This window comes from Anabrus simplex, chromosome 14, assembly GCF_040414725.1.
Source record: "Anabrus simplex isolate iqAnaSimp1 chromosome 14, ASM4041472v1, whole genome shotgun sequence".
NCBI lineage: Eukaryota > Metazoa > Arthropoda > Insecta > Orthoptera > Tettigoniidae > Anabrus > Anabrus simplex.
The window spans coordinates 76,963,027-76,975,522 of NC_090278.1; the positions used below are offsets into that span (position 1 = coordinate 76,963,027).

General features: G+C 38.3%; 1 protein-coding gene across 1 annotated transcript in view; it reads left to right on the forward strand.

Annotated features, from left to right (window-relative positions):
• The window catches only part of LOC136885573 (ATP-binding cassette subfamily C member 4), a 185,833-nt gene that overhangs the window by 117,501 nt on the left and 55,836 nt on the right, over positions 1-12,496 (forward strand). Inside the window, exons 13-14 of the mRNA XM_067158221.2 lie at positions 3,431-3,657; positions 10,862-11,175. Coding sequence (XP_067014322.2) covers positions 3,431-3,657; positions 10,862-11,175 — 541 coding nt within the window. The remainder of the gene's footprint in view (positions 1-3,430; positions 3,658-10,861; positions 11,176-12,496) is intronic.

Genomic DNA, 12,496 nt, shown 5'->3' on the forward strand with positions numbered 1-12,496 from the left:
AGTTCGACTCACCCTTCAGGACCACTTTGAAACTGACATTGTACTTCGCGTCTTCATGTTCTCTCATTTAATCACACTAATGTAACACCTTGTAATATGAATGCCTACATGCTAGCCTATTTCCCACATTTTGGCTGAAGATGACGCCAAACAGCGTCGAAACTAGTTCCAAATGTAAATATATGTTGTAAATAAACTATAACATTTATTTGTATTGAAAAGGTGGACCCTTTTAAGTTTCCTATCTTCCAGATCTCCACCAGGCGAGCCCAACATGTCCTCGCACACTCCTGGCACTAAAGGCCATACAGTAAATACAAAATCGACTAAATTTTTAAAAAGAATTCTATTGGAATGACAATTGAGGTACTTTGCTGGATTTTCCAGTTATGAGCTTCAATCTTGCCTTACATACATTTTTCTTTTATAAGCAATAAACTTCATAGTTGGGCACTTATTGATGGATATGACTTACGTTTTACAAAAATATTTGGTTTTTTGTCCACCTAATCAATACAATTTATTCTCAAACAGTACTAGTTTTGACAGTACATGGCGGTCATCCTCCACTATTAAACAGAAAATCAGCAATAGGACATAGTGACGTCATAAACGAAAGAGGGAGGAGGAGTTTAAACGTCCTGGGTTAAGGCTACAAAATACACTAGTGTACACATTAAAATTCACACATTAGACATTTGAATAAAAACAGTAGGTCACAAGTTTAATGGCACTTAACACATTAATGACGGTCTATGTTAATTAACGTAATTTCGTATTGGTGCGCGGGCAACCGGCTACGTAAATTAACATTTTCTCACATTGCTTCATTCTTGTGTGATTTTATCCTCTCCACCATATACTAATCGAAATATTTCATGATGTTTACAAACTAAAGTCTTTGTTGATCAGAATTTAGATAGATATATTCTTTCCTTGACAATGCTTTCGGCACAGGAAGTGTGGTTTCATAACACTCGGTACCGCGTGACCGAGTGTATTGTCAGGTGTCAGCATGGCATGCCTTAGCAAAGACAGCTTGAAAGATGATGAAATATTTGGAGAATTGCCTGCTGATAGTTTATCTGATGTCCCTAGTGATTGCAAACGTGTAAGTATTAGTGATTGTGAAGATGTGTGTCCCGTCAACATCAAAATATACACGCAGAAGTGAAAGTGTGACATTCAGTTCAGACGAGTCTGTTGATGGTGACAATAATACGAGTGAAGATGCCAGTGATAGTAATGACAGTAAGGTTGATGGATGGAGAAATAAGGATGAAAACAGAGTCCTAGAACCATTTACAGATTTTACAGGTATTTATATTTCATCCTACTTCTCATGCAAGGTGTGCTTCTGTTGCCCGGTCCACAGGAAAGAAAGGAGGAGCCCATGCCCGGACAACAATGTGTTAAAATGATTTCAAAACTGTACTTGTCTAACAATCAAAAAAATATAACGCCACCTAATCGATACTTTTATTTACCTTTGGCAGTTTTATAAAATCATTAATACATGTTTTGACTGCTTTGAAGTCATCATCAGCTACATTTACATAAGCTTAGGTGTAAATAAGGTAAAAGTATGCACAATATATGTTCTCGTATTAGCCTTGATAATTTTTCATGGGAACTTACAATTTTTTGTGTATTGGGGAGGATGGGGGGGGGGGGGGAGAGGGTGTTTGAGGGGAAATGCTTAAAAAGTTATTAATAACTTGTCCTTATTTAAACATTTTTTTTTGGAATGCTATTTGTTTGGGGCGTCGGCCCATGTGGATCTTTTGCCCCTAGTTCTTTTTTTTTTTTTTTTTTTATGCAAGTTGCTCTACGTTGCACCAACACAGATAGGTCTTATGGCGACGATGGGACAGGAAAGGGCTAGGAGTGGGAAGGAAGCGGCCATGGCCTTATTTAAGGTGCAGCCCCAGCAATTGCCTGGTGTGAAAATGGGAAATCACAGAAAAACCATCTTCAGGGCTGCTGACAGTGGGGTTCGAACCCACTATCTCCTGAATACTGGATACTGTCCGCACTTGAGCGACTGCAGCTATTGAGCTCGGTCTTTTGCTCCTATGTTGTCCTTAACTAAAATATTGTAAAAAATTTATCTTCTTCCAATAAGAAGATGTCTTTTGAGTGTCCTTTTTTAGCTTCTGCTAGGAAGCGTATTTGAAAATCACTGATTAACTATTCACCAACTAGCTACTTAAGATGTTATTGAAGTGTAATTAAAACTTATTCTTAACTGAAATATTACTAAAACATTATGTCAGCTTCGAGTCGAGGAGTTAAAATCTTCTTTGTATGTCCCATTCATATTTGTGCTTGAAGGCTTGTGGAAAAAGCTGATTAACTTGCTTTTCTTATTGTCAGAGGTGTGTTTAGAAGTTATTACGTCCATAGACCATATAATTGGGCAACTTGGAACATGATCTGCAACCGGCAGAGAACAGGTGAAAATAATTAAAATGTTTTTCAAAAGTGTTGCATTTAGAATTATGTCTTACGAAAGAAAGGAGGGTAGTGTTTTGAAAGATCGTAACTTACCCCTGTCTGGATTCACTTCTTTACTTTCCGCTATCTTGGGTGTGGGTCTGTGTCCTCCGTCCTCGATCTGGTATAGTAGTGATGTGTTGTAGCTTGCTTGCTAGCACGGTTTGGCGGGGAGAGGGTAGACAAGGGCGTGTCGTCATCTGTTGTTGTTTCTCGAGAAAAGGGGGGGGGTTGCTAACTGTGACTTAGAGAAGTTATACTTGTTTGTTTTATATAGTTCGTAATAAACTGTGCTTGTGTCGACGAAAAGATGACGTAAAGAAGTCGTATGTAAATATGCATTACAAGAAAAGTATCACAGTAATGATGAAAATAAAATTGATTAATTATTGATGTGCCTGTCAATGCCATATCACTGAAGGAGCAATGTTCTTTTGTTACAATAAAATGAGGGATATCCCGGTGTTATGAAAGCAAGTCTATCTGTCCATAAGGGTGTTAATAGGTGGATATCCTTCGAGGTCGCAGGGGCACAACGAGTCCAGCTGTCAGTGACAACTACTACCACAATGACTTCTTATGTCATCTTTTCGTTGACAAAAGAGTAATTCTGAAATCATTTGAAGTGTCATTAATCTTGTGACCTACTGTTTATATTCAAATCCATTTGACCATTTTTATCAAATGTCTAATGAGTGAATTTTTATGTATACACTAGTGTATTGTATGTGTTTGTAGCCTTAACTCAGGAGGTTTAACCCCCCCCCACCCTCTTTTGTTTATGACGTCACTATCTCCTAATGCTAATTTTTTAATTAATAGCTGAGGATGACCGCCATGTACTGTCGAAACTAGTAGTTTGAGAGTAAACTGTATTGGACAAAAAACTAGAGATTTTGTAAAAAGTAAAATATATTTTTCTTGCTGTTGACAGAGTAGATCATCATCGCGAGACCTCAGAGATATTGAAGAATCTGCCGAAGCGAAGAATGCTGCTGCGGAAATGGCAGAAGCGTCCTCCAAGGGGAAGACCGGTGGCAAATCAGTGTACCTCGAATACTTCAGGGCGGGAGCTAATTTCTTCATGATCACCATTATGGCCATCCTCTTTGCTCTGGCTCAAGCAGCGGCTAGTGGCAGTGATTACTTTGTGTCTTACTGGTGGGTACTCCTTTCATTAGAAATTTTACTTTGGAAAAGAACAAACACCAAGTTATATATAGAAAGTAACTCGTAATAAGATGAACATAGGCAAGTGGGGGAAGAAGTGTAAATAGAAAGAGGAGACAAGGGTGAACATGAAACCACAAAAGGACAAGGATAATCTCCATTTCTTTGCAATTTTTTTCATCTCTATTCATTCATTCTCTCATCACTGATTTACATTTAGGGCTATCGGCCAAGTGCCAAACACCCCTTCTGTTATTTATCTAGTCTTTTCTTATATGATTTCAAAGAAGTTAGACATATAGCAAAAATCCTCCTTGGTAAATTATTCCAATACCTTAATTCCTTTTCCTTGCCCCCAGTGTCTTTTTTAAAAAAAAATTTATTTTTTATTTTTACAATTTGCTTTACATTGCACCGACACAGATAGCTCTTATGGTGACGATGGTATATGAAAAGGCTAGGAATGGGAAAGAAGCGATCCTGGCCTTAATTACGGTACAGCCCCAGCATGTGCCTGGTGTGAAAATGGGAAACCACAGAAAACCATCTTCAATGCTGCCGACAGTGTGGTTTAAACCCACTATCTCCCGGTTGCAAGCTGTCAGCTACGTGACCCAAACTGCGCTGCCCTATGCTTGGTCAATTTGCCTTCTTTAATTCCAACTTTTTCTTCATACTAGCTATACTACCCGGCGCTGCCTGGGCAATTTATTGGTTATTTACTTTTAGGTATTTTATTACCTGTTAATGTCCGGCTCCATGGCTAAATGGTTATCGTGCTGGCCTTTGGTCATAGGGGTCCTGGGTTCGATTCCCGGCAGAGTCGGGAATTTTAACCATCATTGGTTAATTTCCCTGGCACGGGGACTGGGTCTATGTGTTGTCTTCATCATCATTTCATCCCCATCACGACGCGCAGGTCGCCTACAGGAGTCAAATCAAAAGACCTGTACCTGGCGAGCCGAACCCATCCTGGGATCTCCCGGCACTAAAAGCCATACGACATTTCATTTCACCTGTTAATTATGTGTGAAGCTCTTTTTTTTTTTGTGACGTTGACTGATATTTTAAGAACTATTTTTTAGTTTAAGAGTTGTAACAATAATTTCAAGTTTTAGTTGAGAGGTGTTCTGGAACATACTCATATACATACATCCATAATCTCAGATAGTTTGGACATTTTCTTTATCACACCTTCTCATTTGTCTTCCCGAAGGGAGATGACCTTCAAATTAAAGGTATCCGGGGTGTCAGTGTTCATCTGAGTGACCCCGAAAACTATGGATTCGACATTAATATTTGTCATTTTTAATTATTTTTGATGTCATCCCCTCTGCTAGGGGTGTGCTACTTCACATAATTATTTTCCAGATAGTATAGTAAGTCATGCGTTCACCAAGTTAAGTTGACAGCTATTCTGGAATATAACACATACATCCATAATCTCGGTCATTTTGGACATTTTTTCACCCCTTCTCAACCTCCAATCTGACTGGGCCTGAACTGTGACTTAAATGGCATCAAGAGTGTAACGGTGTTAGGGGAGCCCTGACTCCACAGTAATTTTTTCAGATAGTAAGCCGTATGTGTACTATGTTAGGTTGAGAGCTCTGCTGGAACATACACACATTCATCCATAATCTTGGTTGTTTAAGATATTTTCTTTTCCTCCCCTTTCTCACCCTCGTGCTGATGCGGCTGAACTTGGACTTAAACGACATCTGGAGTGTCACCGTTCGTCTCAGCAGCCCCAAAACCTATAGATATGACACTATTTTTTATTATTTTTACATGCCAACCCCTCCCCACCTCCACCTCTAAGAGTGGCTTACCCCCCATAGTGTTTCCTTCCAGACAGTCATATGTGTAGCAGAATCTTGTTTAGCACTTATTTAATTCTAGTGGAGGTTACTGTGACAAAAAGTTCATCTGGACTGAGGGGTAGGTTATACTTCAGCTTGTCAAAGCAGGCCCATATTATAATATATGAGAGCATGCCACCAAGAGGGTTAACCCCAAAGGGGCTGGAGTGGCTCTTAACCCTTTCCCTGCCAAGCGAAAATGCTGTAGTACTGCTAAAATTGCCAACGTAAATTAAGGCAAAATGTAAGGTCTTTCTGAAAATTTTGTACTTGCCTTAGTTTTGAAGCTATATACATGATTTTTTTTTAATGATTCATGATATGTCCATATATATGAACTGTGATTTACTTTGTTGGTGCTTATGTCTTTATGATAAAAATAAATAATGAATTATTAATTTCCACTTTCTGTAATTAAATGTGCAAATTTGAATTAGTATTTGGCATAGTAATAATTATATCACACATATATTAATGTCACTATTAGAAATACTAAGCTGTGTTGTCTTTTAAGGTTAAAAGTTTTAAATCTGTATGTTTAAAAAATCTCCAAATGATTTTAGTTTTTGAAATTGAAAATTGAGGTTAGGTGTATCGTCAAGTTGACTTGCATTTCACGGGTTAACATTAAGGTCATTGTCATCTTCATGGTCAGGGTTGAGTCGCACAGTATACAGAAAACCCACACAGGTACCTGCACGTCTCTTCTCACCACCACCCATCACAAAAGCAGGCTGTTCTAACATCACTGATTAACAGGGCGATAACAGATGCAGAACACCTCAAAGAAGAGAAAGAATACCTCACAAGAACTCTCAGGAGAAATGGCTACTCGCTCAATAACGTCTGGCAAGATTTTAGAAAATCAGAAGAAAACAAAGGGGAGATACAACTGACCCGCCCGAAAACAGCGATAGTTCCGTATATTAGAAACACTCTAGATGGGAGCAGCAAGATACTTGATAAATATGACATAAAAACAATCTATAAACCACACCTGAAGTTAGCCCATTATCTACCACCAGTAAAAGACACAATAGAACTACAGGCTCCTGGAGTATACCACATTGAATGTAGCTGCAGAACGTGCTATGTTGGTGACATAAAACGTCTGATCTCCACCTGCCTAAAACAACATATTCATCACACCAAGAACCAAAACACAGATATTTCAACTGTAGGTAAGCATTCCTATGGAACAAGACACGGAATATCATTTGACAATATCGTTTGACAAGCCGAAGATCCTAGCAGCTATCCCTTGGAATCTCGAAAGGAAAATCCGTGAAGCTATCAAAATCAAGAAACACCTGAACAATTCAAATTTAGAAGAAGGATATAAAATTGGCAATTCTTGGATGCCTATCATACATAGATTAAGAGATCCAGACCTCAACATAAACACGCAGGACGAACCTCTAGTTATATAACAGTGCGGGCAAGTCCCACTACCTGGCTGTGACACACTTGTTCCAGAATTGTCACGAGACAGCCAGTGGTCTTACGTCAGCCAGAGAGAGTAGAATATATAAGGCCAAGGTCAGGAACCACTGTCGTAGTGTGATTGCTTCCTGAGAGACTGATTACCTCGGATTGAGTAGGGGTATTTCAGTCGCCTTGACGAAGAATACTGCATTGTATTCAAAACGTCGGCAAACTGTACGTGATGTACAGAAAACAACACAGTTTAACCCGAAAAAAGAACTAAATAATTGTATACACTGTGGAAGCTTCACTTCTAAGATCCAGGGGATTAGTTGTTGGATCCTTTCTTTTAACTGCTTTGAAAACTTCATCCATTATGATTATCAAGAGCAGTGGTGAAAGAAACTTCCTTGCTGGACTCTACTCTTCATTTCGAACCTAACCTAACTTTCCACCCTGGACCTGGGCACAACTCTTGGTTTCATCATAAATAAATAACATAGAGGTTGAAGAGGAAAATATGAAGATTAATGGAGGCAAATAAATTGTCACAAAATTTACAGACAGGAGCTTAAAAACTGAATTTAAATATACTTTGGATGAGGTAATTGTCCCAAAAGATAGCATGTGCAAATACTTAGGTGTGAGATTTGAAAGGAATTTGCACTGGAAGGGTCATGTTGATGACAGTGTTGGGAAAGCATACAGATCGTTACATGTCATAATGAAGCTACACAAGAACCTCCTTTCTCCAGCCCGCATTAACCCGGATCTCCAGTTTATCCAGATTGAACATACATACATACATACATTATCATTATAGACTGTTATGCCTTTCAGTGTTCAGTCTGCAAGCCTCTGAGAATTTACTAAATGTCGCCACAATCCTCGATTTGCAACTAATGTTGTGGCCTCATTTAGTTCTATACCTCTTATCTTTAAATCGTTAGAAACCGAGTCTAACCATCGTCGTCTTGGTCTCCCTCTACTTCTCTTACCCTTCATAACAGAGTCCATTATTCTCCTAGGTAACCTATCCTCCTCCATTCGCCTCACATGACCCCACCACCAAAGCCGGTTTATGCGTATAGCTTCATCCATCGAGTTCATTCCTAAATTAGCCTTTATCTCCTCATTCCGAATACCCTCCTGCCATTGTTCCCACCTGCTTGTACCAGCAATCATTCTTGCTACTTTCATGTCTGTTACTTCTAACTTATGAATAAGATATCCTGAGTCCCCCCAGCTTTCGCTCCCGTAAAGCAAAGTTGGTCTGAAAACAGACCGATGTAAAGATAGTTTCGTCTGGGAGCTGACTTCCTTCTTACAGAATACTGCTGATCGCAACTGCAAGCTCACTGCATTAGCTTTACTACACCTTGATTCAATCTCTCTTACTATATTACCATCCTGGGAAAAAACACAACCTAAATACTTGAAATTATCGACCTGTTCTAGCTTTGTATCACCAATCTGACATTCAATTCTGTTGAATTTCTTACCTACTGACATCAATTTAGTCTTCAAGAGGCTAATTTTCATACCATACTCATTGCACTTATTTTCAAGTTCTAAGATGTTAGACTGCAGGCTTTCGGCACAGTCTGCCATTAAGACCAAGTCGTCAGCATAGGCCAAACTATTTACTACATTTCCACCTAACTGAATCCCTCCCTGCCATTTTATACCTTTCAGCATATGATCCATGTAAACTACAAACAGCAAAGGTGAAAGATTACAGCCTTGTCTAACTCCTGTAAGTACCCTGAACCAAGAACTCATTCTACCATTGAAAATAATAAAAATTTATTTTTACTCGTACAGTATTTCTTTTACGGCGTCGACTCTTCTTGAATGTCTTTAAAGTCAAGGATAGTTAAGGACAGGAATTGGAAGTAATTCGGCCAGGGTCTATCAAAGGTACTGTTCTGGCATTCGCCTGGAATTGAGAATGGAAAACTGTGCAAAATCATTCCCAGGACGCTGAGATGGGATTCAAACCCACGCTCTGCTGAATGCAACCCACTATTAATTCACTGATGGTGAATTCGAAAATGAAACCGGTGCTCCATCAGAAGAAACAATGACTCATGGAGAGACAAAAATGCAGCTGGACAAACTGATGGCCTATTTAGAATCCTTGACTGAAACCACACCGGCAGAACTGTTGTTAATAAAATGTCTTCGTGATTGTGCTGGGCGCAAACGCTATACAAATGTAAAACACAAAAAAAAACTCACACATTATTTTAGTGCATAAAACAGTCATAAATGTACGAAAAGTGTTCTACTTTTTTTGTACAATTGAAAAAATGTATTACTGTACAACTTATGTTAATAGATTATGTAATATGTACTGTATTTGTTTTTCAGTTTCTTCCGGATTATCCAGATTTTCAATAATCCGGATCAGTTCCGTTCCCACTTAATCCAGATAAAACAAGGTTCTTGTGTACTTAAAGGATGCAACAAAGAATTAAAAGAGGAGAGTTACTTAAGTTTGGTTCATCCATTATTGGAATATTCAAAGTGTTTGGGATCCTCACCAGGAATACCTAATAAAAGAAATAGATGGTGTGCAGTGAAAAGCAGAAAGATTTGTAACAGGGGATTTCAGGAGAAAAAGTAGTGTATCAGAAATGTTACAGAAACTTGGGTGGGAAGCTTTAAGTAAGAGAAGGGAGAAAACTAGACTTATAGGATTATATAGAGCCTATACAGGACAGGAAGCATGGGCAGAAATTCGTGAGAGGCTTCATTTGGAAAATAATTACTGTATATCGGCAGGGATGATCACAACTATAAAATTAGATGGGACTTTAGCAGAAATGATTAGGGTAAATTTTCATTCATTAGGAAGGGCATGAAGGAGTGGAACAGTTTACCTGGGGAAGTGTTTGATCCTTTTTCAAAATCTGTACTGATATTCAAGAAAATAATAAATGGCAACAGAGAAAAGAAATGTTAGAGGGCATTTGACATGTGTAGGTTATTGTAATAAAGAATTTTTGTGAATAAATTTATTCCATCCCGTTGTCTATGGAGACTGGACAGCTGAAGTAGGGGACTGCTACGGTAGCTGTGAAGTCCCTTCAGAAATTCTGAAAAGCAGTGGCAAAAGAGGCTCTGGTTAACACGCAGCAGGTCGTTATGCATGTTAGGTACCAAAATGGGTAAAAAGAAAAAAAGAAAAGAAAAAAAGAAAAAAGCAATGTACATTTAAATCTTATAGCAATACTGTATAGTATTTTTTGAAGTGATTCCACATACTGTATATGAGTTGATTATGTGTGTAAGTACAGAAGATATTATGAGTAGAATTTTGTAAATAATATAAATTTATTAAGGATGAGCTGTGTGTTTAATAGAAAAAATGTTAATGTAAATTGTATAGTACTGTATTTTACGAAAAATGTCTTCTTTTCTTTTTAACTTAAAAATCTAGTTGTTGAGAATAATGCACTGTATTTTTGTGTATCATTTGCCACCGAGGTAGTGACCTCATTTGCAAATAAAGCATTTGAAAAATCATATAATCATCGTACTCGTGCTATGATGTTACGAGGCACTTTATTATTATTATTATTATTATTATTATTATTATTATTATTATTATTATTATTTCTTGGATATTCCCATATATGGCTGCATGGTAAATGGTCATATGCTTTCTCGATGTCCAGAAAAACAGTTATAAGTGTTTTACCTTTCCCCCAGTACTTCTCATAGAGTATTTTGTTGGGAAAAAATAGGTCCATAGTTGACCTATGAGGTCTAAATCCATGTTCCTCCTGAATTGTAGGTTCAACATATTTTTTTACCCTGCTCAGTTGAATAGTATTTTAATAAAAAGGTTGGGAGAATAAATAGAGTTTTGATTTTTTTTTTTAAATTCTTGTACTTTACAGGATAAGTATAGAAGAAATGAGAAATCGTACATCATTGAACGTTGTCAACGAGACTGAGCTTGCAGAGGAAGTCAATGACACAACTACATTGAAGCCCATGTTACTCGACGAGAAGGAATTGGACTTCGAGATGTTAAGCACCGATACTTATGTCTACATGTACACGGCCATCATCGTAGCGCTGTTTGTCTTTGCCGTCACTCGCTCCTTCACTTTTTACAAGGTGTGCATGAGGTCGTCGGAACGACTCCATCACCTCTTGTTCCACAGTATTATCCGGACAAGGATGAGGTTCTTCGATACCAACCCCTCAGGTGAGTTGTTCTTGATTATTTTTTACATTAAAAATCATATATGTTTTGGCTTTATTAAACCTCCTTCTTTATTTTCCGTTTCCAGTCCTTTGGGTCAAGGGGCTGCCTGGCTGAGGCAGTAAAGGTGTGCGCGGTTCGCCCGGAAGGACGTGGGTTCGAATCCCCGTCAGGAAGTCGTAAAATTTAAGAAATGAGATTTCCACTTCCAGAGGTGCATATGGCCCTGAGGTTCACTCAGCCTACACCAAAAATGAGTACCAGATTAATTCCTGGGGGCAAATGCGGCCGGGCATAGAGCTAACCACCTTACTCCATCACGTGCCGCAGTTAACAATGGTGGAAGCCTTTACCTTCCACTCCTCCAAGGGCCTTCATGACCTGTACGGAGGTGACTTTGTCGTTTTAGTTTTCTGGGTTGGGTTGTGAATCGACGACCTCCACAGTTTTCTATCTCTCCACCACCCCCTTCCTTCCTCCAGTATTTCTTCTACTTTTACTCCTCTCTTACCTATTGCGTCGATGCAGAAGTTCATGCGGTATTCTTTAGGGTTGGCAACAATGTGGTGTGAAGGGATTGCTTATTGTTATTCCATTGTTTTAACTGAGTTTGGAGTTTGTGTGTTGTGAAACACTGGTTTTCTTGATTGTGAATGTATTATTTGTGTATATTTCAGACAAACTGATATAGAATCTCAGGTTGAGAAAAGTGAGCATTTCCGTCACATTTTACTCTTTGAGTTTAACCAAGGATCCAGTGCAGCGCGAGCTGTGAGAACAATTTGTGAAGTGTATGGGAATGAAGCAGTTGCTGAAAGAACAGCACAAAAATGGTTTTCTTGCTTTTGAGCAGGACGGTCTGACTTGTCTGCTGATCAACGTTCTGGAAGGCCTTCGGATTTTGATGAAAATCGCTTGAATGAGTTGCTTCATGAGAATCCTTTGAGGTGTATGGTGAAATTAGATATGTCAGAGAGGGGGGTACAATAAAATAGACGGATAATTGAAAGAAAGGAGTGGAAGCATATAAGTATTTATAAGGCCGTTTGATATCAGAGGGGATCCGTGAATGTACAAAGGAATGTTTCAACGATCATTAAATATAATTAATAACAATCATGAGTGTTTTTAACATGGAATAATATGCTTTTTTAACAGAAAATAAGAACAGTTTGAACTGTAATATACATACGACTAAAAAAATTGCCTCACCAGGAGGATTAATGCAATCAAAGAATAGGTAATAAGAGGTAATGATCGAAAGGCTAGCACATCTTTAAAGAAAATTTACATTTTAAAAATTTAACAATAACAATGATAGAAT